Raw genomic sequence first — 23,077 nt, 5'->3', positions numbered from 1 at the left:
TGCCGCAGGAACTGCACTGTCACCATCTCCATATCGTTATCATTGGCGTCATACACGCTTTCCAAGGATGAAGTCACTTCTTGTAGTAATATGATAAATGACGGCTTAAAAACAATTCAGAGGGCAGCTGGAGGTTGCCAAATTCAATGCACCGTAAACGGTACTGTATTAAAAAACCTGTCAGAGATCCAGGGCAGAGCATGGCTTGTGTCTGCTGTGTTGCTCGCTTCGAGACCGTGCTGCTGCTGCCATCTGGTGAACATATAGGGAAATCACACTGGCTGTGTAACGAGAGGCCCCTGGGACGACTACCGGACTACTCTATTCACTTTAGGGTCCGGAGGGGGCACTCACACGACTAAATCACAAGACCTGACTCCTGGATGTATATATTTATGGGTGTTTAGGTGTTGGACGGTTGTGGAATTTGACATTTGAATACGCTCCATCATTCTCTCTCCACACATAGGCCAAGTGTTTCCTTAACAATTTGCTGGTGTCCAAGATAGGTGTGTGTGTGTGTGTGTGTGTGTGTGTGTGTGTGTGTGTGTGTGTGTGTGTGTGTGTGTGTGTGTGTGTGTGTGTGTGTGTGTGTGTGTGTGTGTGTGTGTGTGTGTGTGTGTGTGTGTGTGTGTTTTTGTTTTGTTTTGTTTTTGTATCATTTATTTTAATACATAGCTTTGTTTATTTAAACATAGCTGCACATAATCTTCTCCACGTACCTTCTGTCCACGTACACCCCTTCAGTCCACATTAGAAAATTGTTGTGCTTGAATTTGCCATGCAATGCATCCCAGCACAAATGGTCTTCAGAGTAGACAGCGATGGAGAACCAACACCCATTCCCATTTCCCACACTGCCGCGATAGGACAGGGTTGTGCTAACCTGTGCATTCAGTGGCTTAAGTCAGATCATAACAGGTTTAGGATTAAAAACGATGTATCTATTGTTGATCCTATATAGTGCATTGCTATAATGTATTTATTCCATAGGAACAACGTTGTACGTGTTGTTAGAATGTACTAAAGCAAGAGAGTTTAATGTTATTATTATTTATTTCTCTTCTGATTGTGGACCTCCACAAGGGGGCAACATAAAACAAAATACACGTGAAATGGTCTTATTTTGTTTGATTTAGTCATTGCTTCTCAATAACCTGCGTATAGTTTTGTGGGTTGTAAATGAAATTATTATGCGATTTGTATGGCTATGGAAACTGGCCATAAGACACCGTTTATGATTGCCTGAATTCTAATCAGGCAAGTAAGACAAGACTTTGACCACCCATAATTGCCATTATCATTCGAACAAAGTCCCCATTGGGATACTGTATCATACGTTGGTGTTGCTTAACTCGGAAAGATCTCCCCTTATCATTACTCGGTTACCATCATGATTCCTCGGTAACCATCCCTCACGCTGCGAGTTCAAAACATGAGAGCCTCTACTACTAGTGGGCGGAGTCGAGGGAGCTGGGCGTGGCCACATCTTATAATACAGATGCTATCCGCTGTTCGCTCTGCGTAAGCGGTGAGCAGCAGAGTGCGGCAGCTTGGAGAAGATAGCAACCGCGACCGAAAGACGACGCATCATGACTACTCCGAACAACACCTACGATGTTATCGTGATAGGGGCAGGGATATCCGGTAGGTACAATTGGCTTAAAATGATCTCTCCCATAAACTTAGATTTTGTAAGGCGTGACAGCAATGTAAAATATATAAAACTGCTTCGCTAGAGATGGATATTGATATTGCTCCTTCAACCAGAAGCAGTGAGCTTGGTGCTAGTCATTATATCCATGACAACTGTTGCAGCAGAAAAAATACAAATGTTCGGCCACTTAAGCCTATTTGTTTCCTAATGTGTGCATTGTCGGACGCTCGTTATAAATGAACGTCGACCTGTATTCGCCAGAGACGGCCTCAGCGGTCACCATCTCAACGCGGTGTCGCCCACACGATGCATTTCCTCCCCGTCTCCACGGCACATCTTTTCCGCGAGTCCCTCTCCCTCACCGCGTTTCGCTGATAGTGCCTTGACCTACTAAGCAACAGCGACCGCATGGTCATACCTCTACCGTTTTGCTTTTACACGCATTGACAAGAGACCGGAGTTCACGCTATCTATCACGTTGTTGTCAATCATTTACAAGCGTCTGTGTGTGACTTTGATGTGTCACTCCTCTTATGTGAGTTTGCTGTCAGAAGGGGTTATTTTCCTTGCCTTCTGTTAGATCAAATAAGAGGTGTACCAGCCCCCAATCATAATAGGCTACTACATTGTTTGGTTGGAAAATAGTGCAGACGTGTCAGACATCAGACTTTATGTAGGCCTAATATTACATCATATATTAAACAAACAATATGAAACATAATAAAATAGAGGTGTGTGTGTGTGTGTGTGTGTGTGTGTGTGTGTGTGTGTGTGTGTGTGTGTGTGTGTGTGTGTGTGTGTGTGTGTGTGTGTGTGTGTGTGTGTGTGTGTGTGTGGTTTGTAAATCACAGATAAAAGAGAAGTACTCAGTAGTAATATCTCTATTAACAATGCCTACGAAATAAGAATAACTCCGACTGGTGCTTGCCTCTTTAGATACCTATAACAACAGAGAGAAAAGCAATGACTGTATTGTTCTGCTGTGTGATCTGCTGGATTTAAAGACACATAGGGCTTTTAGGGACCCCTCTGAAAGCAGTGTCTCTAGCCAGGCATGAGAGGTTCTGCCATCTCTTATGTAGACTGAGGAACGTTAAATGTGTCACACAAAATGAGGGGCTTTGTCATGATAGCAGACACAAGAAAACACAATAATCATTTCAGCCAGAATATCCCTTATACCCAAAGCGCATAGTATCACAAGGTTTACGCACTGATTTATGATCAAAGTCTTCCCACACTGCGTGCCTCTATTATGGGATGTTTTTTGATGGCAAATGTTTTCATTGTCCTGGTTCGACCAAGTTTTACAAGTTTTTGTTTAATTATTAAATAGGGGTGGATAGTGCTCCTGCGTCTTGCAAACAAATATTATTCCAAATCAGATCTACAGATTCATATTTGGTTTGCAAATATAAGAAATAGATATGTGGGCTTTTAGCCCTAATGTCTCTTTAATCTTTACTATTTCCCTCATACAAGCCTCCAACTACAGCTTTTGCCTGCATTTAGTAACCGTATTAGACAAAATAGAATTTGAATTACAAAAAAAACAACATTACATAAGCATCAGTAATAACTTGCTTCTACTGGTTTTAGATCACTGTAATACGTAGATCCAAAGCTGACATCCTGATTCAAACCATCACATCGGGCCGATGTCAGAGAGCCGTAATAGGTGCAATGGCTGCAAGAGGTGCAACATCACATGTCTAAAGATGACCTGACCTCTGGAGACTCTGAGATGAAGGGTTAGAGAGTCCCTGGCCTTCTCCATTGGGACCAGGTTAGATGGAACACAAGGTTCCTTCAGCCTCATCAACCTTTAGCCCTGCTGCGCTGCCTCAGGCTGGCCTTCCACATTGAAATAGCTCATCCATTACAGCGGTCAGTGGGTAATGCTCTTGTCATTTAGATGTCCGATTGGCGTTGATGTGGATGGCTCGGTCCAATCACAGGCTACCTTTCTGCTTCCTGTCTCTGCAGGACAGAAAACATCGAGGGGTCTGTCTGTCTGTGTCTGTCTGTGGGTGTCCCTGTTTGGCTGACAGAAAGAGTCACCTGATAGGTAGAATATGGTTTATCACTCTTGTCAAAGGAGCAGCAGACCCCCCCCCCCCACCCCCTCCCTCTGTGTGTCTACTCTACAGGGCACGGTCATTATGCAACAGGCCCCGCCGGAATTGATCTCCACCTATCACCATCAGTGTCTTCTAATCAGCAGATAGATGGAGGCCAAAGGGAAAAGTGTAGCTTTTACTGCGCTCATTCTACATCCCTTCCTCGCTCAGTATCTCTCTCTCTCTCACTCTCACTCTCACTCTCACTCTCTCCCTCTCTCTCTCTTTTTCTCCCACACTCTCTCTCTTTTCCTTCCCCATGAGAAATGTCACCCTTTCTCCTGCAAATGCAATTGTCATCAGCCCGCCTGCCTGTGCCCCTGACAAGCAGAGTGTCGGCCTGGGGGGTTGTGTGTGTGTGTGTGTGTGTGTGTGTGTGTGTGTGTGTGTGTGTGTGTGTGTGTGTGTGCGTGTGCGTGTTTGAGTGTGCGTGTTTGAGTGTGTGATGACGGGGATTGGGGTGGAGAGAGGCCAGAGCTTTTTCTTTTTCTTAGCACACTAAACCTTTGTGACAGCTCACCACCAACAGGAATCTGAAAAAAACAAGAGAGAGAGAGAGAGGAAGAGAGCGACAGAGAGAAGGAGAGAGAGAGAGAGAGAGAGAGACTGAGAGATATAGAAAGAGGTTGAGAGAGACCGAGAAGGAGAGAAGGAGTGGGGTAAATGCCAAATTAATCAGAGCAATTGTGAAGAGGAAGAAGTGGTACCGCACACTATTCCGCAAAGGTACAGACTTGAGAGGGTTGTTAGACAGAGAGCAAGAGAAAGAGAGACAGAGTGTGACTGAGGAAGGCGAAACAGGGGTAGGGTTTTGGTCCAGTGAAGAGCAGAAATGTACGTCGGGCCCTATCTCTTTACGACGCAGCGGCTCATAAACCCAGCTCTCGATGGACGAGATGTCTATGCAGAGTCCCATTTATGCATGGTCCATTCACCATGCGTGCTGAACTAGAACTTGGCCGTCACAGGTCCATGAACCCAGCTGGATTCCCCCTTAGTGTAGGCTTTCCCAATGGATCTCATCCGTAGTGAGAGCGCGCCTCATTGAACGTGTGGTCCTGGCAGGACGCAAGAGGGCATGATTCAATCACCACATGATAACAGTTCTTGTTACTTCATCCTGAACCAGTACACAAGCAGCGCATTTGTATCGATGACTTGTACGTTCTGATTTTCTCGACCTCTTGAGGAGTGCGTAAGGCTGTGTTGATGCTGCGAGGTTGAAAAGGGAGTGAGAGACACAGTGTGTACGTGCAGTAGAGCTTAGATCGGGCCCAGAAAAATCAAGCCCGACCCGACCCGAGCCGTGCACGTTCTGTAACACACACCGACACATTAACTGTAATTATGAGCCCGAGTCCGATTTCAACCCAACATTTGTAATACATGTGTAACTTTGAACACATTTGTTACTGATGCTGACTCTGCTAAATTTATATCGGTCTATCATATTTCTGTTTATGGCATAGATTTCTCCTCAGATTCGGCCAATAAAGCAATGATAAAAAAAAATAAAAAAGGCAGATCAAAGGCCCGGCCCGGCCCGGCCAATAGCATACTGCCTGAGAATGCAGTATCGCTGTCAAATCTGTCCCTGGGAAAAGTAACGTTGCGCCGAATTGAAAAAGGAAACCGCTATAATGAAATAGCGGAAATATTATTTTAATTCCGAAGGGGGATGCCGTCCCCCCTCATCCCCCTTCAATTCGAGTGCCTCTCTCTCTCTCTCTCTCTCTCTCTCTCTCTCTCTCTCTCTCTCTCTCTCTCTCTCTCTCTCTCTCTCTCTCTCTCTCTCTCTCTCTCTCTCTCTCTCTCTCTCTCTTTCTCTTTCTCTCTCTCTCTCTCTCTCTCACCCCCCCCCCATGTTGTAATATTACCATATTACAACATGGTAATAAACATGCATAACTGTGAGTAAACAGTTACCTGTACAACTTGCTGCAGTTAGCTGGGGCTGTTGGATTGGTTCCTGAGTCACACCGATCTCCGCACACTGCTTTTGTTCATGTTGTTGTGAGTCAGCCCTGGTGCCCTGATGGTGCACGGCTCATCGTTTAATGTGGGACACACTGTTGAGTGCTCTCTCCCACTCCTTCCTACAAGTGTCCCTGATGCATTGGGCGCTGTAGAGCTGTGCTGTCCCAGCTAAGCTGTCTGAGCTCGGCTGTCTGATTCCAGCCATATTCCATCGCAATACAGGGAAAGGGTTAGGCACAGGCCAGTTTATATTAGCTGTGCAAATATTTTAGAATAATAGATGGTAATGTGTTTTTTTTGTGTGTTCGTGTGTATGTGTTTGTGCGTTTGCGTGTGTGTGTGTGTGTGTGTGTGTGTGTGTGTGTGTGTGTGTGTGTGTGTGTGTGTGTGTGTGTGTGTGTGTGTGTGTGTGTGTGTGTGTGTGTGTGTGTGTGTGTGTGTGTGTGTGTGTGTGTTTATATGTGTGTTCCCATGAGTTTGCAAGCGTGTGTGGGTTGTGTTTGTGTCTATGTGTGTGTGTGCGTGCGTGTGTGTGTTCTCATGAGTTTGCAAGCATCTGTGTGTGTGTGACAGAAAAAGCCCATTTAATACAGGTTGAAATGTACTCGGGTTATCTCAAGTTGCCGAGGATATGAAGGATAGATAGGGTGTTGTTTGCAGACCTGAAACGGCCTGAGAAGCCCCATGGAGCTGATGTTTGGACAGCTCTTGTGAATCAGGTGTTCACAGGTAGCTCCGTGTCACAGAAGATAATGAAAGGTTCCAGCTAAAGGACAATGTGTGTAGTGTACACTAAACCCAGCCCTCAATATGGGTATTGACTGAGGGTTTGGATGGATCGGGGTGGACCTAGCATCAAGCAGACCTGATCCTTTAATAGGGGACCTTTTGCAAGCATTACCATTGTATTAAATGCAGTTTCATAACCTGTAGGGTATTCTCTGTTATACAATGAAGACACAACCTTCAAAACTGATATGGCTGTCAGGCCTAGGCAATAAATAAACAAAGCAAGCTGGTTGCTTTGTTTATTTATTCTCGTCTTCTGCACACATTTATTTTATAAGCATCATGAACACATAATCCGCGCACGCACACGCAGGCACGCACAGGCACGCACGCACACACACCTTTATAATTAAAAAGACAATCGTTATTCAATCGGTTTGTTGTAGATGTTTGCCAATAAGTGTCTCGCTCCTGAAAACAGGGGAGAGGGGAAATGTGATTGTGGAGAATCTTGTAAAGGCCTCGTCCTGCGGATCGATACGCTGCCTCGCAGACACCTGACAGCATGCTGAATGCTGTTCCGTTGAGTGTTTGTTATCCCTTGTGTGTTAGTTCCTCAGGGACAGAATAACATTTCCAATGATCTGTCACATTGTAGCCAGAGGTTTGGCTCTCTGTCTCTCTTTCCCTTGCTATGTACCTCTATCTTTCTCTTTCTCTGTGTATCTGTCTCTCTGTATCTCTCTGTCGCTCATACGTACACACACTCTCTCTCAGTCTTTCTTCCTCTCGCTCTCTGTTAGCTGTCTCTGTCTTTGTCAAATATGTTCAAAATAAGTTATGGAAAAATATAATAATTATTATTATTATTATTATTATTATTATTATTATTATTATTATAATACTTTATTATATTATTATGCCCTTTGACACTGTCAGAACCGATTGCTATAACTGCCAGTGATTTTGATCACAGCTGTGGTTATTCCTGTGAACCGAAATTATAGCCAGATTCTCAGCTGATGAGCACTCTTCAGTTCCCCCTTCGGTCGCTGTCTGCTACGGTGTTGGTTGTGCTATTATTAGTGTCCGCTTCCTCTGGGAGATCGTTTGGTTAAGAGCTTGTCTCTGATGACTGTCCTGTAGGTGCATGTAGACCCTATGTTTCATAAGAAAACAGCTTCTCCAAATAATCATTGACCGTCAAATGCATGAGGTTCGACAGTTGCTCGGAGTATTGAGAGAGTGGATTAGGGAAGTGAGTGTGTGTTGTGAAAGATTGCGAAGAACACACAGGCCGGCTGTGGCTTTTTTGTTTCAAAGCTCAGCACTGTTCAGGTTTTCCACTTAAGGAGAAGATTGTCCCAATGCGTGCAATTTTCTTTTTGTGCGAGTTGGGCTTCAAAAAGCTGCTTCTTTCGTTGTCACCATAGAGACCAAAATCCCAGGCGTGGACACTATGGACACACTAACGTTCCAGCACAATGACTGTTATCAGGGAAACTGCCTCCCCCACCCTCAGTGTTCCTTGCAATCAGCACATTGTATCGACGCCATGCACACACACACACGCTTACCTGAAGACACTTGCTTACATGTGTGTGTGTGTGTGTGTGTGTGTGTGTGTGTGTGTGTGTGTGTGTGTGTGTGTGTGTGTGCGTGTGCGTGTGCGTGTGCGTGTGCGTGTGCGTGTGCGTGTGCGTGTGTGTGTGTGCGTGCGTGCGCGCGTGCGTGCGGTGTGTGCACTCGACGGATGATATAGTAAACAATAGTTTATGTGAACTGTGAGGTCAAAGCCCTCACAGTTCACATAAACACTCTGGAGCGTGCTAAGAGCCAGGCCAGAGCCCAACCTCCACGGGGCTGTATTAACCCAAATGCCACGACACACACACACACACACACACACACACACACACACACACACACACACACACACACACACACACACACACACACACACACACACACACTGCCACCCCGCCCCCCCCCTTCCGATACCCTTTAACAACCTCTCCCAGGAGACGAGACAATTAGGTCATCTCAAGCCTGGAGCTGCAACACCAGGGAGAAGCAATGTTAGAGCGCAAGGAGTAGAGGAAGACGGGGAGGAAGCGAGGGTGGAGGAAGGAAGGAAGGAAGGAAGGAGGGGGATTCGCAGGGAGAGACTGTATATCAAATGACTGCACCCACATGGTGGGTGGCCCATTGCTATGAGTAGGGTGACCGCCTGCTAATAAGCCCAAGGAGGGACAAGGGGTATGTTTCGGGGGGACACTGCCTGGCGCGGCGGTGCCCCCCACCTCACGGGCAGACTCACTGATAGTGGTTCACCCATTTCTAGCACATGCCACCTTACATTGTATATTAATAATGCCCTATTCCCCTAAACATGTGTAATTACTGATGTATGCTCATGAATAGGCCAACCAATGTGTATTTTTTACTAAACATACAATACAATCGTATTCCCCTCCATGTCCGATTGAGAAGGACGTTTTGCAAAGGTCACAAAAAGCACCTTTCAGACACAAATATTAATTTTTTCCCAGTCTTTCTTGTACCGACACCTTCTCACCTTTTTAATTGGAATTGGCAGTGCCTCAGACTCAGTCTCTTCCTCCTTTTTTCGAATTGGAAAGCGCGCATCTAAAACTTCCTTCCCAGTGTGTGTCTGGTAAGCACGTGCGTGCGCTGTCATGACAACAACGAAGTCAGCAGTTCAACTGAGAGGTGGGTGTGGCAGCAGTAGCGTGCTGAACTGTCAAGTAATGTTCGTTTGGCTGCCTCGGGCTTCAGGATATAGAGAGCGACCAACTTTTTTATGAGCAAGCATTGATTTCACGTGACACAGTCTCAATTTGCGGGACGCATGTTTGGGCTTCAAAACGCTGTGCGCGCACGCGCGGTCACCCTAGCTATGAGTGTGCCAATGGAAGAAATCATTCAAGGCCTCTTTTAGTTGTGAGTAGTTCCCCTGCCAGCAGGATTCTGCATGCTGGGACAGGGAACGGATAGACAGCCAGCAACTGCTTGCTCAACCCACGGATAAACACTTTCACTCTCTCTTGTTTTTGTATAGGAGACTTGTAGTTATTAATGAGAGACATTTTCCGAAACCAACCACAACATTCTTTTCGTTCTTGGATTTTACCTTTGTTTACTTTAAAGGCCTCCCGGTGATTAGGAGTTTAGCCTGGGGTTGTCCTACACAGAAACCAACCAGCGGCAGATCCCACAGCTTGTTGATATTTGTGTTATGTAATGTACAAGCTAGATCCTTTTCCCATGGGAAGCAGCACTATTGACACAGAGTGCTCGGACGCTGTCTCTCAGTGTCTCCTGGTATGTTCTGATAGGATGAACAGCAGTCGGTGAGGGGACAGACATGGACCTGGTGGTCGTCTCATGACTAGGTCATCTGGTTGCTCTGTTAGGAAAGCATTCAGCTCCCACCTCCTAAATTCCCCGGTGCTCTAACTCCTGAAAAGCGGGTCCTCTGGCTGGACTTTGTGAGGCAAACAACTAAACTTGTTTTCAATATGATTTCTTAAGTCGTCCAACCATATTTTTAGGCGCTAACCTCCTGATGAAACCACTCTGGACCATGACCCGTTGTAATCCAAAGTTTGCGTATACTTGGATGAATGTGTTTATTATATTTCTTGTGTGCGGCATATTGTCCTACGTTCAACCCACAATGCATTGTTTTTTGATCCCTTCCTGTGCTTTGGTCGGCCCCCATTCCCACTTCTAAGCGAAACCGAACCACAGTCAACTTTGAAGCGGAGACAGACCCCCGTTCCTCTTCAGTTTGCCCCGCATCAGAGTCCAATGAGCGTTTACACCACCCCAAATGAACCAAACTATTGAGGGAAACGCTTCTGGATTAGATTAAAACCAAAATTGTGAAAGCGATCTCAAACTAAACTTCTGGGGTCCTTTCTGGGTAAACAGGGTTTCCTATTAGGCGGTTCACACAGTATGTTACTGTTTGATTCCAGATACATGCTCTGAACTTAAGCTGCTTCCCTTAAACATTGACACCCGAGCTGACCTCGGCCGTGGAATGCCTGAGGAATTGGCTTTAGTCACAGTTAAAGCTAAGTGCATTAGGTAGTGGCAACAAACATTCATCTTACTGACATCCAAAATTTCCATTGAACATGTTTGGCGATCTTCCTTTATCTATTTTTAGGTTGAATCGCTCACCATCAGTGTCTGGTCCGTGTTCTGTCCATGCCTGTCTTAAAGCCGCAGTGAAAGTTGACCTGTATGTGTTTCCGAAGCAGTGTTCTGGGTCTACTTGTCTTAAGATAGCAGTCGGTCAGACCTGTATGTGTTTTTAAGTCCATGTTCTGCGTCTTCCTACAGGCCTGAGTGCTGCCAAGCTGTTGAAAGAAAGCGGGCTCAATCCATTGGTTCTGGAGGCCAGAGATCGCGTCGGTGGAAGGACCTTCACCGTTAGGGTACAAAACACAGACATGCAAAAATCGCCCAAAAAAAAAACTAAGTTTGGGCCAAATTATTAACAGCTGCTTCTGGTTGTGTTTGCTTTCCCGGTGCGTCTCACAGAACAGGGAGGTCAAATATGTTGATCTGGGCGGGGCCTACGTCGGCCCCACTCAGAACCGCATTTTGCGATTGGCTAAAGAATATGGCATTGACACCTACAAGGTCAACGAGGTGGAGAATCTACTGCACCACCATCAAGTGAGTATCCCAGAAACACGGACGACACGGTCAGATTTTGGGTGTCGCTCTGGATTTAGACCAACTTTCGGTATGTCGTCATACATAAGATTAGACTCCCAGGGGCGGCCTTGGGCGTTTTGCAGTGATTAAAGATTGACCCCTTCGAGTACATAACAGGCCATGTCGCAGGGGAAAGGAAATGCATGGCTGTGCGCCTTTTATTTGCTAACACGTGAGGGTGGAGGGACGGACACGTGATACTAGTCTTTAGGTCAGTAAACTGATCCTAGGCAGTTGTGAGCAAGCAGGACATTTACGTCCTGTAAAACGGTATACTGCTTTCTTAAAAGGGTTAAGGTTCGGGTGAGGGTTAAGAAGAACACGAAAAATTCCAATAATTACAAATATGAATGTTATTTGTTTTCAAGCTGGCAGGCGCGACTGGTACAAATGAAGAATAAACGCCTTAGTTATTTACAATCACCCAAAAAACATGAAGCACCATCATTGACATTGAACTACATGTGTTTGTGGGTCAGAGAGCACACGGTTCATAACCAGCCACTCCCCCATTACTCCAAAGCATTAGTGACCCGGAGATACCGATCGTAGCCCGCGGTCGGCACCTAATGCTGTTTTGGCTCCTCCGAGTGGTGGGAAGGAGACGGGGAGAAACCTAGAAGGAGCGCAGGAGCCAGCGGGCCCTGATCTCGCCTCCTGGGCGGCCTGTTCCCTGGCCTCCGTATCTCATGGAGCCCGCTGCACGGCTGTACTTAAGAGATTCGATTAGCTGCTCAGACCTTATGGATACCCTGACTCTATATCCTAACTTACTTATACACCGCTGCGCCAGAGCAGTGGAATAGTAAACTGAAACAAGACCCAACAGTTACTCGTTGGATTTGATGTTTATTTTCTTACTGATGGGAACAAGTTTGTACGGCCTAGTCCTATCAAATAACTCACTATATCCATAAAGGTACAATTAACAATGCATATCTATTTCATTAAAACAGTGGCGGCCTTGTTCTAAGGTCAGAACAGACAATATTCAGGCATCATTTGATTTTCCATGTGACTGTAAATCAGAGCATGGAATAAGGGCAGATTGTGTGGGAACATTTCTACATTTCTTGTTTTCACATCCAGGTTTTAACGTGTTATTGACTCTGGCCACTTTGGTGGCGCTTGGAATGCTACTAGCATGCAGGCTAGGGAAAGGGGGTTAAACGTTTGGTGCTCTGCCAGAGGAACTAGCAGCCTAGCCTACGTAGCCCCCAGAGAGATGTTTCTATTTGGTGAGAGGGGCAGTCTGTTAGTAAAGTGGGGCCATCCCCACACATTCATCTTTCTAACCTCTTTCCAAAGACGCACATAGATAAACATTCACATCAGAGAACTAGCTCCAAGAACCACACACACACACACACACACACACACACACACACACACACACACACACACACACACACACACACACACACACACACACACACACACACACACACACACACACACACACACACACACACACACACACACACACACGGTTTCCATGGCAGCATTGCTCATCAAACACTGTTCACCCATATCTGGTTCTGTCAAAAATGTGTGTGTGTGTGTGCGTGTTCAGGCTTGTGTGCTTGCAGTCGTGCATGTGTCTGTCTCTGTCTCTGTGATGGCCTGTGTTTGTCAATGCATGGAAAGATCATTGTGAGTCCATCTTCATGGGTGAGTACTCCAGAGTGAGAAGAAGTGTGTCCACTGGTTTTGTTTGTTTTTCTAACCATTTTAGTGTTATCTCTATATTGGTAGAACAACAAGCAGAGTTTGTTTATTCATCATCAGCCTTTAGTCTCACTGGCATATATTTCCAGGGTAGTGCGAGGCAGCTGTCACGCCTCTGTTACCTGATCAGCTAAATATGATCAAGCAACAGAGAGGTTGGCCAAGAATCTAAAAATATAGCCCGGCATAAAGTTAATCAAGCAAGCTGTTAATACACTTTCACACTATCATGATTTTCTGAGGAACCTTTGATTGCTTTGGCATCCGAAGCTGAAAAACATAAACTTAGGCTCAATTCACCCACCGTGAGCACGTGCCATTTCACTGACCAGCTTGTTCACTTGGAGTGTTCGCCATGAAGTACACACTGATTCATACGACTGTGTGTTTGTTCAAAGTGGGAGCATTAGGTCATTTAAAAGCCCGGACGGCATTCCGTTCAAGCTCAACACTAGCCGATATGGACCCGTTCGGACGCACCCATACGCAAACACACGGAACAGGTTTCCCCATGATCGTAGCGGTGTTCTCCTTCAACATACAAAGCAGGGAAATCAATCACAGCACGGAGCACACGCGTGACCCTGGTTCCCATGTCAACCACGGCAGCACTCAAGTATCCATGGCCGGCGCACGTGGGACGCAGGCATTGTGTAATTAGGGTTAGCATCCTCCACGCAAGCCTTGGAGCTAATCAGCTTTTCTATAGCGGACGGTAATCCGAAAAGGCAAGGCCTGGTTTCCCTTATCAGCAAACTACTGCCTAATAGACAGATGCCGCCATTTGGTCTGCAGCTGCTTCTCTACTAATGAGGTGTTCCTATCGGGCCGAGATAAGGGGGGCCCTTATATTAAACGCTGTAGCAGGTATTAGCGATTGAGAAGGTATCGAAGAGAGGGGGGGAGGGGGGGGGGGGCTCTCTCTCTCTCTGTCTCTGTCGCTGTCTCTCTCGCCGTCTCTCCCTCTACCTTTTCACTCCCCCACCATTGCCATGGCGACAGTCCTGTTGCTCCATCTCCAACAGCGGGCATTACTGAGCTTAGATTAGGATGACCAGGTTCTTTCTTGAAAGCTATACACATAAAGCCAGACAATAGCCAAGGCAGAATAACTGAATTTCCGAGGATTTCTCCTCAGATCAAAGAGCCTGGTACCTAGCACAATGTTACTTTACGCGTAATGTTTATTCACCTAATTCAGCAACCGAATGACCTGATTTTGTCTTCCTTTAAGCCTCAAGGCAAACACATTTACAGAGCCACTAAGATGTGTGCAAATATCAGCGATAAACTAGTAAAGCAATCTCACCCTCGCCCATGCACAGGCCTTTGTGCGTAGAGAGAGAAACTGAACAAAGAAACTAGTTGCATAATACCGTTGAACATTGTCTTGTCGCTGCTAAATGAATGGGTTTGGACTTTTAACACTGAACACTTCCGGGGAAACCATAATAAACAAATACTACCTTTCATTTACAATGATGATAATATATGGTTCAAATCTCTTAAGTCGGAATGTGCTTCATCATGTTCTATATATATATATTCCCCCTATAAACCTTTACTGCCATGGGTTCAAAAGCTATCAAAGCTTTATCCCTTTCTGTTTGCCCTGGGTTCACCTCCAATGACATCAGTAAAATCTTTGGCTGGCTTGAGAAATAAGTCAATCAGGGTCAGTCTCAAAGGAGTTTATAATTCAGAAACAGCGTTTGTCAATCTTTACAAAGATAAGATTGTTAAAATGGCAGGAACTATTAATGAATAATCTATTAGCGTTAACTTATAACTAGTAACTAATAACTGTTAATAGTGGCGGCCCACCGCTGTGTGGCTACATTGTAATTCCCTAGTAGCGTTTAAGTATCCCTCTCGGTTCGTTGGTACCGTTCAGAATTATGATGTTGATGATGATGATGTCAATGCTGATGGCAACGGCGGCGATGATGAACACAACGACGGATGACGATGCCCACACCGATGATGGTTATTTTTCCGTTGTGCTCAACAGGGAAAGAGTCATGGCTTCAAGGGTACTTTCCCCACCATGTGGAACCCCCTGGCATTAATGGACATGAACAACCTGTTCAAGAAGATGGACGAGATGGGGCTGGAGGTAGGCCATGTTGGACCCCCTCCGTACCGACGGCTAGAGTCCTTTATTGTTGCCAACCCTTCTGTGGTTTCACCCCCACGTCTCCCTCTGTGCTTTGCGGTTGCCAGATTCCCCGGGAGGCTCCTTGGAGGGCTCCCCATGCCGAGGAGTGGGACAAGATGAGCATGGAGACGCTCTTCAAGAAGCTCTGCTGGACCAGGTAGCAGCGGCGTGACGTGGCTCTCTGGGCCCGTTAGCACACTGCCTAGTGGGCGGGAACCAGGGCTCCTCGATTATGGGAAAAAAAAATCATAATCAGGATTGTTTTGGTCAATATTGTAATCACAATTATTCCAGCGATAGTTTTTTTTCAAAAATGCACTTTGCGATTGAGAACTTTGAAAATTCCCCTTGAAAAAGTATACAAAATGTTCAAATGAAAAATGTTCGAATCGAAAATAATGTACAAATATATATATCCAACTGTTCTTCAATTTCAATGAATATAAAAAAAAAAGTTTCAACTCGATATTATTAGTTTCTTGATCACTTGGCGCTAAAATTGAAATTGCAATCATAATTCAATTAATAGCACGGCCCTAATGGGAACATCCCAAACCCACTCTTAAGACCTCCGATCTCTGACCTCGTGGCAGGATAGTCTCGCGGTTGTAGTGTTTGTCTCAGAGTTGAAAGTTACTGGGTTTCAATCCCGGATTCCCAAAGCCTACAAATTGAGCTTCGGACATCTTGAGATCGAACCCGGGTTCGTGTCCCTCCTACCTGCTCCTTAAAGGAGACATATTATACCACCAGGTGCTGTACAAGACGTTTTGAACATCTGCCTCTTCTGACATCACAAGTGGGCGTGTCCACCTAGATGTATGACGGATAGATGAGCAACGTTTGCCACAGTCCACTGGGTAGGCTGGTAGACTGATCCATCCAGCACACATCCAGGTGGACACGCCCACTTGTGATGTCAGGCCTGTAACGGCGGATCACACGCACGCCCCGGTGGTATAACATGTCTCCTTTAACGACGTGTCCGCGGTACGGCTCGTTTTCCTAAATAAGCCAAACGCTCACAGACAGAGGAGCTGACCTTTGACCCCCCCACCCCCCTCAGAACCGCCCGCCGGTTCGCCACGCTCTTCGTCAACGCCAACGTGACGTCGGAGCCCCACGAGGTGTCCGCCCTCTGGTTCCTCTGGTACATCAAGCAGTGCGGAGGCATCATGAGGATCTTCTCCACCACCAACGGAGGACAGGTGTGTGTGTGTGTGTGTGTGTGTGTGTGTGTGTGTGTGTGTGTGTGTGTGTGTATGGGTGTGGGCATGCGCTTGGTGCCTGCCAGGGAGTGCATACACTTTTTTTTTGTCCGTGTCTTTTTCTCTGCCTGGATCCCATAGATATGGATAGATGGATAAATAGATAGATAGATAGATGGACATCCACCCCCAACCCTCTTTAAATCAGCACAGCATTACCCTAACAAGAATGGCTGTCTTCTTGGAGCCCTGGGGAGAGGTCATTCTTCTGCAATACTTTAAAAGGCTGAGTGTTCCCGTTGCCATGACCACTGGGGAAAGGGGTGCTGGTGGGGGGTTGTTGTGTGATGGATGAGTCGAACATGTCAAGCATCCTGTGTCATTTCCTGTTAGGAAGAGTTTCGCTGGTTGAAACAAACAGGCGCCACTCAATGTGGGAAAGCATTCAGATAACGTTCTCTGGCCCAGCAGGAGTTGTGTATCTGTACATTGTAGTCATTGCTGTTTGCATGGAAACTATTTTCCTCTTATATTTTTAACTATGTAAAAGATATATCTTTTTCAGAATAACTTTTAATAACTGGATTTTGGTCCATAGAGTGAGGCAGCACACACACACACACACACACACACACACACACACACACACACACACACACACACACACACGTACACACGTACACACGTACACACGTACACACGTACACACACACACACACACACACACACGTACACACACACCCCAACCAACCAACCAACCAATCAGCTTCTCTTCCCGGCAGGAGAGGAAGTTTGTGGGGGGCTCCGGCCAGATCAGCGAAGGCATGGCCAGAGAGCTGGGCGACCAGGTGCTTCTGCAGTCACCTGTCAGCAGCATCGACCAGAGCGGCGTCCTGGTGGCTGTGGAGACGCTGGACCATCGGACCTACATGGTGAGTGAGTTAGAGCTAGCATGGTGTTTATCATGCAGAGAGGGCACATCTAGTACCAGCCTCTAATGATCATAGCGGGATTCCCCAGCGGTGCTCATGACACCTTAAAAGCAGTCAATAACAAACAGCAACTAAGGAGTCAGTTAGCAAATCTTTTTCCTTATTCATCCTTTGGTGACTTGCGGACGGTCAATAATAACATGTTTTATTTGAAGCGCTTTTCAAGACACTGACCCTTTACAAACCTTTGAAAGCTATATACCAAAAGTTGAAAAAGATAAATAAATGAGGTCTGGTTGAATCAAATTGAAGAAAGAAAGAAAATCTGTAACGGGATGGGGGCAGGTGTTAACTTTGGGCCCTGGTTGAGACCGAGTCCGAGTTCCACAGGTGTGGGGCAGCACTGGTGCAGGCCTTGTGTGAGGCCGAGAATATACACACACACACACACACACACACACACACACACACACACACACACACACACACACACACACACACACACACACACACACACACACACACACACACACACACACACACGTGAGGGCATAGGGTTAGTGTTAACGCTGAAACAAGGTCACTCTCAAAGGCCTATATTTAGAGTATGTTTTGCAGTAGTAGCAAGTAACAACACTGACCAGCAGTGCTCCATGGGCCTCTAGGAGTGAAGAGGCAGGAAGCCGGCAGGTCTGCTGGTAAGTAGCATCACATGACTGTCACATCGATGTCAGCAGACCCCGACAAAGGAGTGAGGTCAGAGGTCGTCAGGATCAGGGTTGCAGAGGTTTTACACCATCTTGTCTTGTGAATAGCTGAATGAGCATTGTAATTGTCTCCTAGTGGCCGTCTTCAGCCAGCACACGTTTACATTAAATTTACATTGTCCTCTGCTGCCACCTAGGGGTCAATTTAATCCTTAAGAAATGATGTGGCTGACTCTGCATTGGCGTGTGTTTGTGTCTGTGTGTGTGTGTGTGTTTATATGTGCATGTGTGTGTGTGGGTGTGTGCGTGGGTGTGTTTTTATATGTGTGTATACGTGTGTTTGTTTGTCTGTGCTTGTGTGTGGTTGCGTCTTCCTCCCAGGGTAATTATGTGATCGTGGCCACACCCCCAGCCCTCAACCTGAAGATGCACTTTAACCCCGCGCTGCCGCCGCTCAGGAACCAGCTGATCAACCGCGTGCCCATGGGCTCGGTCATCAAGTGCATGGTGTACTACAAGGAGAACTTCTGGAGGAAGATGGGTAAGAACTTCTGGAGGAAGATGGGGAAGTCGCCCATGTGTGTTTCACACTTAATAACGTGTGTGTATTTGTGTCTGTGTCTGTGGCTGTCTGTGTGTGTGTGTCCATGTGTCTGTGTGTGTGTGTCTTTTTCCGTGTGTGTTTCCCTGTCCGTGTGTGTGTCCATGTGGTTTTCTGTGTTTTTCTCTCTGTGTGTGTGTGTGTGTGTGTGTGTGTGTGTGTGTGTGTGTGTGTGTGTGTGTGTGTGTGTGTGTGTGTGTGTGTGTGTGTGTGTGTGTGTGTGTGTGTGTGTGTGTGTGTGTGTGTGTGTGTGTGTGTGTCTATGCCTAGGCTTCTGTGGCACCATGATCATTGAGGACGAAGAATCTCCCATTGGCCTCACACTGGACGACACCAAACCGGATGGGAGTGTCCCGGCTATTATGGGGTGAACACATTACAAACATTCAGTTCGGATCCTATAACTGCCGTGCCGTCTGTGTGCTGAGCAGCAGTCCAGGACAGGGTGTGAGGAAAAATGTTAGCAGAGTCTTATGCTTCTGTCTCTGACCTTTTCTCGTAGATTCATCCTCGCCCGCAAATGCAGGAAGCTTTCAGTCCTGAGCAAAGAAGAGAGGTAATGGAAAGACATGTTCCCACGATGCTTCTCTGTTCGGTCTGTTTACTGCCTTGGTTATGAAAATGCTTGAGTCTAGACTGTGTGGGTCTATACTGTTTTGGTTGAAACTGTGTGGGTCTAAACTAAACGTGGGTCTTAACCACTTGATTCTTAACCATTTGGGTCAAAGCCTTGTGTGTATAAAGCGTCTGGATCTAAACTGATTGGGTTAAAAAATATCGGCCTGAATCATTAAGATCACTTGGGTCTAAACCATACGTTTCTTAACTGTGTGAGAGTCAACAGCCTTTGTCTAAACTTTGGGTCTAAACCACATTGGGCGTCTAAACCATAAGTTGTCTAAACTGTGGGTGTCTGAGCAGCCTGTGTCTTAAGCCCTGCGTGTTGTGTGCAGGTTGAAGAAGATCTGCGAGCTCTACGCCAAAGTGCTGGGTACAGAGGAAGCTCTGCATGTGAGTTCCACAGAGACCTCGTATGAGCATTACGGTAATAAGTGACACATGTGGCTGGGGCTTGATGTGTGTGTGTGTGTGTGTGTGTGTGTGTGTGTGTGTGTGTGTGTGTGTGTGTGTGTGTGTGTGTGTGTGTGTGTGTGTGTGTGTGTGTGTGTGTGTGTGTGTGTGTGTGTGTGTGTGTGTGTGTGTTTGTGTTCAGCCTATCCACTATGAGGAGAAGAACTGGTGTGAAGAACAGTACTCAGGGGGCTGCTACACTGCCTACTACCCACCTGGGATCCTCACTCAGTTTGGCCGGTAGGTCATAGTACTAGTCTACTAGTAATTTGAGGTCCATGCACTGTGAAAATACCTGTTTTGAGGCAAACTTAGCCTGTCTCTGTATGAGCACATTTCGATTTTAGACCGTTAACCAAAGGAAACGGCAGAGCAATATAGCGAGGGAGAGAGCAGAGAGGGAGAGAGAAAGAAAATCCAGCTCTATTGCTTTTTCTCTCTCTCGCACTCACTCACTCACTCACTCACTCACTCACTCACTCACTCACTCACTCACTCACTCACTCACTCACTCACTCACTCACTCACTCACTCACTCACTCACTCACTCACTCACTCACTCACTCACTCACTCACTCACCACTGTATTTCAAGGGCTGGCTTTTCTTTTGCTCTTTTTTCACTGCAAGCGCTCAAAGCTTTGTGTGTGCTTCTTCCCAGGGTGCTGAGAGAGCCGGTGGACAGGCTGTTCTTCGCAGGCACAGAGACGGCCACGGAGTGGAGCGGATACATGGAGGGCGCCGTCCAGAGTGGGGAGAGAGCTGCCAGGGAGGTCAGCAAACAAACGGACACCAAACACTGTTTTATTATACCATGAAACGAGCCAGAATCTCCACCAGTCCCCACAACCAATCATAGCCTCATGAGGCTTTTCAGATCTTTTGCGAGTTCACATTCTGTTGCTCTCTGCAAATCAGTCTGGCCCCGTTGGAAGCCTTTTTTATAAAGATAATAGGACCAATCAGTGCTTGGGCGAGGGATTTTGAGTTCATGTCAAAGCACTGAGGGCTGCAGTGAGCCAATTTAAAAACAATGGTGGCTCCCAAGGAAAGTGCTGAATTCGACAGAGTAAACAGAAAATGTTTGTCTAAGAAATAAACTGAATAGTGTTTACTGCTTTACTCCCAACTGGATTCATCTAGAGCGAGGAGAGAAACACACCACTCAGTGATTTAATCAGATTGGCAGGCTTTTATGCAAGGCCATGGCCATATTTGGATATAAATTGTTGGCGAACCAAGGCCAGACTGACAATCATTGCGAAACGCAAACTCTAATATCTGAATGATCTCAAAAGTCAACACCAATTCCCCTTTACCCTCAGGTTTAATGTGACATAAATCATGATTTGTGTGATTGATATATGATATGGTGCTTGGATATATTTCTAAATACAAATCTTCCATTGCAGATCTTGCACGCCATGGGTAAAATCCCCCAGAATCAAATCTGGCAAGAGGAGCCTGAGTCTTTGGTAAGGTGCCAGTTCTTTTGTGTATTGAACGCAAGCACAAATCGTCGAAAACAGAAAAAACTGAATAAAGCAGCTTCTTAATCAATCTCCTGGGGCCTCCTTCTGCACTTCCGCAGGACGTCGTCCCCCGCCCATTCGAAGAGACCTTCGTGGAGCGCCACATGCCTTCAGTGGGCGGCTTCCTGAAGTTCCTGGGATTCACCGCCTTCCTCTCTGTCGCCACGGCAGCGGTCCTGATGGCCCATAAGAAGGGGCTCTGCCCCCGACGCTAAGGCAGCTCGGGCTCCCGCTCCTTCACTTCCCTCCTCGTCCCACGCCCCCTGGATGTGCCGGCGAGGGGTGCACCTCAACCGACGCCGTACCCCGTCCCGTACCTCTGCCGTGCTTCTTTGGTTGTGGGCCGCGCCGCGAAAAATAAAGGAGTGAAGTATGTAAAGGGTGTCAGGGCATCGGTTGAGACTCACCCCTCATGTCGCTCAGAGAGAGACTGTTCCACACGTATCACCACACTGATCTGTCGTCGCTCTAGTGGCTGTCTATCCACGATGGAGAGGAGAGAGAGATAGAGAGGGAGAGGGAAGGGAGAGGAAGGACACAGAGAGAAAGAGAGAGAGAGAGAGAGAGAGAGAGAGAGAGAGGAGAGAGAGAGAGAGAGAGAGAGAGAGAGAGAGAGAGAGAGAGAGAGAGAGAGAGAGAGAGAGAGAGAGAGAGAGAGAGAGAGAGAGAGAGAGAGAGAGAGAGGAGAGAGAGAGAGAGAGAGAGAGAGAGAGAGAGAGAGAGAGAGAGAGAGAGAGAGAGGGGGTGGGAAAGGGGAGGGACGAAGACAGAGAGGGGAGGAGGAGAGAGTAGGGATCCAAAAAAAGGGATTGAGGAGCTGAAGAGAACCGTTGCCATGGAAACTACTGATTTTAAGAAAATTCCAATCATCTTTTTCGGATTGTCATTGGGAATCAGACAATTAAATGAGTTATTAAGATAGCGGGGTGGGGGGGCGGGGTCCATTAAAGTTGTCACACATGGCCAATGCATTCACAGTGTAGCTGGGTAAGAGCGTGCGTTGATGTACCACACTCATGTTGGGTGTGCGTGCACCTTTTGAGCGCCTATGTGTGCGTGTGCTTCCGCATGCGTGCCTATGAGGAGTTTGCCCTCATGCACACGTTGCGCACGGATACCTGAGTGCTGATGCTAGGTGCTGATCCAAACAACAGTAGGTGGGCCAGGCAGGTCGTGATAGACTAGAATGGTGCCAATGTTCAATACTAGACGACAGAGAGTTCCTTACTGTGGTTTGAATACTAGTAGTAGGCCACTAGTAAGCTGCTGTGGATGGTTACTATAGGAAGGTGCAAAACATCTTAAAGCATTTGAATGTATGTTCTGCACACTAAATGAGACCGTGTGCTACATTTAGTTATTGGGCTTTGATTTTTATTTTTATTTGTTTTGTTCAATGCTCATCAGATATGAGATATATGCATTGATGAGACGTCACATTAATTGGTTTAGGTTTAGAATGACCCCAATTGTATGTGCGTCATAAACAAGTTGTGTTACATTGTGTGACACAATGACAGTAGTTCACCTCTATCGGCTGATGCTCTCATCCTTGTCTCTGTATCTCCTCTGGGGCTGAAGTTTAAAAAGAATCTCCTGTTTTTTTTCCCCTTATTATTGTCCAATCAAAATTATAATTTTTCCCTCAATTTTTCTCGTTTTTGGAAATAAAAGATAAATGCCTGAGACAGAGAATAAATAGACAAAAAAATAGGTGGTTATCACTGAAGTAGACCCAAAGAATAATAATTTTTCTCAGCTTTTTAATGAGCATATAACTTCAGAAACATTCTATGATGAGATGTCTTGTAATCTTTGTTCAATCCTTTTTAATCCTTTTATTATATTCCTTTGTTGAAAAGGAAAATGGAAACGTGATCTTGTCAAATGCAACTCCTCAATA

At 46.3% G+C, this 23,077-nt stretch overlaps 1 protein-coding gene across 1 annotated transcript; it reads left to right on the top strand.

The window, feature by feature from the left end:
* The first annotated feature begins 1,503 nt into the window (after nucleotides 1–1,503).
* mao (monoamine oxidase) lies at nucleotides 1,504–21,739 on the top strand. The gene is made up of 15 exons (XM_056580141.1): nucleotides 1,504–1,647; nucleotides 10,858–10,952; nucleotides 11,059–11,196; nucleotides 14,978–15,082; nucleotides 15,190–15,281; nucleotides 16,191–16,332; nucleotides 17,115–17,264; nucleotides 18,353–18,512; nucleotides 18,843–18,939; nucleotides 19,075–19,128; nucleotides 19,526–19,583; nucleotides 19,786–19,883; nucleotides 20,304–20,415; nucleotides 21,055–21,117; nucleotides 21,234–21,739. Exons 1-15 carry the CDS (start codon nucleotides 1,593–1,595, stop codon nucleotides 21,387–21,389), a joined length of 1,575 nt encoding a protein of 524 aa, XP_056436116.1. The 5' UTR covers nucleotides 1,504–1,592; the 3' UTR covers nucleotides 21,390–21,739.
* The last annotated feature ends 1,338 nt before the right edge of the window (nucleotides 21,740–23,077 follow it).

This window comes from Gadus chalcogrammus, chromosome 20 (assembly GCF_026213295.1).
Source record: "Gadus chalcogrammus isolate NIFS_2021 chromosome 20, NIFS_Gcha_1.0, whole genome shotgun sequence".
Taxonomy (NCBI): domain Eukaryota; kingdom Metazoa; phylum Chordata; class Actinopteri; order Gadiformes; family Gadidae; genus Gadus; species Gadus chalcogrammus.
Note: the sequence above shows the minus strand (reverse complement) of the source record. Positions and strands in the feature narration are given on the sequence as shown.

Excerpts from the sequence above, each read along its gene's own strand:
- mao (XM_056580141.1), top strand. The coding sequence starts at position 1,593 with ATGACTACTCCGAACAACACCTACGATGTTATCGTGATAGGGGCAGGG. Across the intron at positions 10,953-11,058 it reads GAAGGACCTTCACCGTTAGG|AACAGGGAGGTCAAATATGT; the intron begins GTACAAAACACA and ends TGCGTCTCACAG. Across the intron at positions 19,584-19,785 it reads GTACAGAGGAAGCTCTGCAT|CCTATCCACTATGAGGAGAA; the intron begins GTGAGTTCCACA and ends GTTTGTGTTCAG.